Raw genomic sequence first — 6,929 nt, 5'->3', positions numbered from 1 at the left:
TATATAACCTATAGTTTACTGTCGTCGGTTGTATAAAACTTATTGTATGGTTATTCTTGTTAAAAGATTTTCAGTATATTGTTTGATCTTGTAAACAATCAATCTCATATAGTGAGTTTTGTAAAGAAATACAGCCGAACCGTAGATGACTTACATTTTAATGGTCGAACTCCTAAAATCCTAGTGTGTTATGTTCTGATTCTGTTCTTCTTCATCTTTCATTTGTTCCACATCTGGATTTGAGTTTGTAATTCATTGTTAATGGATAATGAGTTTATGAGTGATTGATTCGTTTGTTTATCTCATTCATGATGTTTTCGAAACAACATAACCTACATCCTAACACAATTATTATTAAATGAATTATTTTTAATCCGTGTTTGCATGTAAAATCTACGATAATATAAACGTGAACATAAGCCCATAATAATAAAAAACACAAAAACAAAAACAACGTATTTAACTGTTATAATTAACTTTTTAGCTTCAACCAATAACATGAATGCGTAAATTTAAGGCCAAGATATATACCAAATACAACAAAAAGAAAAGCAATACAAAATAATTGCATTTTTTATATAAACAAATACACGTAATCTAATCGTGGCACAAGGAATTATAACTTTCGGTTATCATGAACTCGTGTGGTCAATAGGTATCAAACATTTAATATTAACCGAATATCTTTATATACAAACATTTTAACAACCAAAAAGAAAAAAAAAACTTTTGTTTTCTTTTTTTTTCTTTTTTGGGGTAATATCTCACACATGCGTACGTTGCGAAAACCTCCGTGGAATCACCACCACACATAAGAAATCTTTAATTCTCACACTCCAAAAAGCTTCAAATGATCAATGACAAAACTTTTCATATCATATTGTGGGCTCTACTTCCACTTCCTCCGCCGTAAGACGACGCCGCCAAACAGTGCTCAACATCATCACTTTTAAGTTGATTATGATTATTATAAAACTTATCGACGATCCTCTCGCTCGGTCTAGCTACAAGACTATCCCAAGCCTCATCTTGTTCTTCTACGTTATGTTTCAAGAACACCTCAGTAGCGTCCACGCGGTGCATAGACAACTTCCATTTCTTGTTCAGACGTTGAATCTTTTTAAACTGTCGACAAGCTAATAATTCTGTGTTCTTTTTGATATTTTTAACCGCTACGTCAAGCATCATTCTTTGTGTGGCACGGTCAACAAGAGATTCGTAACGTAAGTATTCGTGAAGCTCCGGGACTCCGATAGCTCTTCGTATCCCCACGGAATAATCCGCTTTGGGATTGAATACTTCTCTCACTTCTTCGAGTAATCCTGTTTCCATCATGCGGTCAACGCGTTTTGAGACGAAGGAATTGAGTACGGGTAAGGAAACGTCAACCCAAATGAAACAGCATTCGTAATTATTTAACAAGAACCCTGAGGTATGGTTTGCAAGTGCTTCAATGTAAGAGTTTGATCCACCGGCTACTATGGGAAGCTTATGGTTCGCTGAGAGTGTTGAGATTGCTTGTGATGCAAGGCGGCTGTACTGGATGGCCGTTAGGTTTCCGAATTCCGAGTCTAATACTCCGAGCAACTGGTGGGGCACGCCTCGGGATTCTTGAGGGGTCACTTTGTTTGTAAGCACGTCGAGACCCTTGTAAAGTTGAATCTTGTCGGAGTTTATGATCTCTGTTTGGAAACGAGTTGCTAGGTCGATGGCGAGACGAGTCTTACCCGATCCGGTAGCTCCCATCACAAAGACGACTTTCTCTTTGGGATGGAGAAAAGAGTTGACATTGACCATAGATACCTTGTTTTTGAAGCTCAAGATTGGTTGTACCTGCTTCAGTGCTGAGATTGAGAACTTCATGATGATGATTGACTTTCTTTTTTTTTGTTGGAAAAAGATATGTTTTGTTGTTTAGTCCTTTTGGTAGACCACCTCAACGAGTCGTGAGCCGTCAAAAAACTTGCAACTTCTTAGGAAAGATCAGAATTGCGAGAATGAGAATGAGAATGAGAGATAATGGTGAATGGTAGCAAATGCTTTACAAGTATTTTAAGTATTGAGGTATGAGGAGAGGATATATATATACACCATGGGCAATGCATAGCATAGCCGTGTTTCCTCTGACTTTGGTCTACAACCTTATTTAAAATAGATTTTAGAGGTCCCATCTATAGTAAACTTTACTAAGAGAGTAAGAGTAATTAGTTAAACCCTTCGTACTTTCACAACTAAAACTTAACAAAATTACCAGAAATTAAAAAAAAAATCCTTTCACAACAAAAAAATACCCTTCTAGTTTGATCTTATGGGTTATTTAAATCAAAATTCAAGCATGCTTACAATAGTTACATATAGTTTAACTATACTCTTTATATGTTTTAGTTATCTTCAGTATATTTTTTGTGATAATTTATTATATTACTGTTGGTTCAACATGAACTTCAAATCTTAATTATAGCCTTATAGCAAATTTCACTGGGTTTATTTTCTTAGGGTAGATGACTTCAAATCTTAATTATAGCCTTATAGGTCAAAATGTAATGTCCAAGTATTTGTTTAAAATTAAAGACACTATTTTAATAAAAATTTGTAAAATTGCTTAAGATCTGTGAAACCATATATATATATATGGACTTGGATAGAATGTAGAGAGACGACTTATAAGTTATATAAGAGAGGGTCACAACTCACTAACCAGGGTTTCTTAAACTTTAATGCGCATAATCAACAACAAAAAAAGGTCACATCTATCTTGTTTTATTTTTATTCTTAAATTTACTAATCAAGTTTAATCTATCTTTTGTAATTTGATCTGATTACGATCAGGTTCAATTGATAAAAGAACAACACTTTCACGAAATATAAAATACATACTATATTGTACTTTTTTGGGAGTCATTCTCCTGGTCGAATCTTGAACACGCGTGTATCTATTACCCTCTTCGAATAAAGGACAGTGCTCTACTCCGATCCAATGCGTAATTGCGTATGTAGTAGTAAGATACACAAACACTCAAACACTCGTACATGTATACACAAATATGAAAAATATCAATTCCATAACACAAGTTTTGAATTCTTCTCCTGTCAGTAACTCAGTATACTTCAGTGGGATATAAATAAAGCAGCAAAGTTTTGCAAATCTAGGCATAAAAAATAAAGTTGCAAATTGCAAATTGTATGTAGTTTATCATAATAATAAAAATAATAGAAAAGCTAAAGAACCCAAAATTCATCTGATTTTAGTGACTGAAAATTTATCCAATAAAGATGGATCCGTTTCCAGCCGGTAAATATGGTTGGAAGACAATTTTGTCTCAGTCTATAGTAACTTTTATTTGCATAAACCACTCTTTAAATTTTGGTTTGAATTAATTAATATATTTTAAAAAGTACCAAAAGATTAGACGGTGTTGTATGCATAATTTATCTGCCGTCATAATTAGTAGGCTTTACGTCATTTCGGAGACAAAGCTGTTTCCAAGCAACTGTGGGATACCACCAAAAAAAAAATTAATTAATTAACGTTTAAACAATATTATAGACCCACAAATTTTAATGAACACATCTTACATTATATTTATATATTATTGTCACACGAGTGGTCTGTATGTAGATAAATATCAAAGTCAAAGAGTTTTAAAGCTTCAACACAATTTTTGGTTAAAAAAAAAAAACATGAGTAGTGTTTGTTGTTTCTACTTTCTATCTAACCAAAAGCAATAACAGCAGTAAACATGAACCAATTTTTAATTCGTTTGGTAATCATTTCTTGTAGTGATCAAAATATAAATGAGAGTGTAATACGAGAAAATAGCCTCCAAAAAATAAGTTTCTTATATTTTTGCTACGTTTGGAGTATGTATATAAAGATATTCCGATAAATAAATAACATCAAATACAAAAAAAGTTAGCTATGGTTAGTCAAATCAAATGGAGAATTTGTGGTTCTATAATAAGGATTCCCTAGGCTCTCAATAAATATTTTATTACTCATATATTCTTTTTTTTTTTTAACGAAACTCATATATTCTTTTTGTTAATTTATTATTACTTTGTTAATTAGTTCTATCCGTAGAATGAAACAACGTTGCCTATAATTTGAGTGGAGTTGATATTTTTGGAAATCAGTGTAAACTAGAATTTAATTTCCAATTTAGTGGGTTTTGAATCTTCTGATGCTTAATTATATTTATGCAGTTGCGTGATTTTAATTTTGTTCAAACAGTAGGTCCTATACTCCTATTGATCATACAAAGTGGTAAGATTTTTTCTTTTCTAGTGGAAAAACAAGCGGCAAATGAAATCAAAATTAATTAAAAAAATAAGAATTAGCAATATGAAAGTACTGAAAATATTGCTTTCGACAATGTTAATCCATTTTATAATGCTAATTTTTAATAATTTAATATTTTTGTGATTGATAAATATCAAAGCTGTAAATTCCGTACTATTACCAATACAAAAAAATGGTAAAATTTGTACCACAACAATTCGAGTTACCAATCAAATTAATATACAGATACAAACCATACTCATATCATATTTCTATTAGTGATATTTGCAAAAAATACAAAATAAACAATATTTTACATTTGAGGTACCATAACATATCTTAAGCGGTAATTAGATTTTGTTAAGAAAATTATTATTTCAATAAATGTTGCATTTTTTTACTATATTTAAATTTATTAATATAATTATTTCAAAATGACATAATTCAAAACGGTCATTTTCACTTAATTTATCCTCCCCTTCACTCTATCCACTGTTTTGATAATCAATTAGCAACTTAGCACAAAATTTAACAGTAATGTGAGCTTATAATTTTGTATAAGTATAGTTTTAAGAATAATTTTAGTATTCAAAATTTTTCTATTTGAGTTTTTCACTATAGACATCTCAAATTTAGTGTTTTTAATAAATATTTTTGTACACTTTAATGAAACCCATTATTAATAAAAACTAAAATTAATTATAATTTTTTTTGAAAGACACTCATCATCAGCATAGTTCACTTTATTTTTAACCTGTCTAATTAATTATTCCTCTACTAGATTACATTCTTTATAAATATATAAAATTCGTGGTCTAAGTCAACTCGTATATGAGTAGTCATGGCCTATGAGATTTAGTTAGACTTGATTAAGAAATTGCACCTCGACATAATGTGCCTCTTCACACATTTCTTTATTAATTTTAAGTACCATTTTAAATTAGAATAAACAAATATCATATTAAAACTCATAATGGAGCATAATCATCATTAGCTTATGAACCGTCAAAGGAGTGGTTCTAGTTACTTAACGTTGCTTGCTTAATTTAAATAACGTTTCTTTAGGCCAGTGGTTTAGTTGTACTGATATAGACACCACTACTCAGGTTCAACACCAGAAACTGCAATTATATTTTTTTTTTTGGGCTTGTAGCCCTAAAAAGTTCAGCGTCGGCTCTGCTTGAAATAAGCACTTAATTAGTTTCCCATAAACGTTATGTTTGCGAAAATCATTTTGAAAGTTTTCTTAGCTGATATTAATGTTTGTGGTTGCAAGAGGTTGCGAATACTTGTTTTAAAAGAATTTTTATTTACTATATTAACACAACAACAAAAATACAACAAAATTTCTTCTTTGTTATATTATCTTATGGCATTGTTATAATAATATACATTATTAACTAACTAATATATATATATATATATATATATATATATAACTGTCAAGCATTTTCGTACAAAAATGTTGAAAACCTCTTAAAATATCTATCTTAATTAGTTATATTAATATTTATTTAAAAGTGAATTATATTACTATCTCCCTTCCTAAGGGGTTAGGAGACAAATTTTTAAATCATAAATTTATATCGAAGATGTTGAGAATTTCCATAAAATATTTTATGAACTTATTTTCTTGTACTAAGAGTTTTTATTATTATTGATATTGTTGTATTTTTATTTGAAAAGCGTAAAAAATGAGCAAAATCAATAAAAAGTGAGTTTTAAATTGTAACTGCTGAATTCTGCATATAGTAAAAATCTCTAATAACAGAAAATAGACATAGTTTTCACTTGTGATGAACTACAATAAATCATGTGTCCTTAATTTTCTTGTTTTTAGTAGTTTCATGAGGGTTGGATTTGAAATGCAATTCTTAAAATAAGATACATTTATTTTAAAATTAAAGTTTACAACTTTTGTCTATTTTATTTCTCTAACCACCCTTATTAGTTCTATCCCACCTAAAAAATCGATAAAAAAATGTAACAATTATAGGTTGAGGTACTAATTTTAAGTATACTACGAATATAACGTAATTAAATAAACAAAAGTTGGAAAATAAAGGATGGATAAAAGCACAAATGATCGCATCATACGTGTAACCACACAATCTATGCGTTATATAACTCATCATAAGAGTTTATTTATGTTTGCAAAGTTTTCGTCTTTACATTTCTAGTGGAAGAATCATTAGGAACATAACAGTTCCTTCATTTTTAACATTATCTATACAAAACAACTTGACCAAATATATTTGTAACTTTTTAAGCATTATCTATTATATATACAAAATATTCCATCAACTATTTCTTCATTTTCCTATATTAAAGTTTCTTGTTTCTGCTTATTTAATTTTGTATGTACGTAATGTGAAAATTATATTGCAAATTTTTTTAGAAATATTTCTTATTTATTTTAGCTTTGGAGAATTAAATTATACTACAAGGCTTAAAGCATTTTACACTGATGTTTGATCCTGGTATCACCCTCTTCTAATTAGTTAAACTACTAATTTATAGTATAATTTATTCTGAAGCATAATATGCTTGTCTGATGTTTGATGAACTCTCATGCTTTGTAACACATTTGATTTCTCTTCGGAGACTAAGAGTGTAATAGGAGCATCCGTCGACAAAAGGATTACCCTAA

The 6,929-nt window shown here is 29.7% G+C and overlaps 1 protein-coding gene across 1 annotated transcript; it reads right to left on the bottom strand.

Annotated features, from left to right (window-relative positions):
- On the bottom strand, positions 582 to 2,066 carry LOC104788590 (adenylate isopentenyltransferase 7, mitochondrial). The gene has a single exon (XM_010514354.2). The coding sequence runs from the start codon at positions 1,861 to 1,863 to the stop codon at positions 871 to 873; it is 993 nt and encodes a 330-aa protein (XP_010512656.1). The 5' UTR covers positions 1,864 to 2,066; the 3' UTR covers positions 582 to 870.

The sequence above is a fragment of the Camelina sativa genome, chromosome 1 (genome assembly GCF_000633955.1).
Source record: "Camelina sativa cultivar DH55 chromosome 1, Cs, whole genome shotgun sequence".
Taxonomy (NCBI): domain Eukaryota; kingdom Viridiplantae; phylum Streptophyta; class Magnoliopsida; order Brassicales; family Brassicaceae; genus Camelina; species Camelina sativa.
This window is presented reverse-complemented; position numbering and strand designations above follow the sequence as displayed.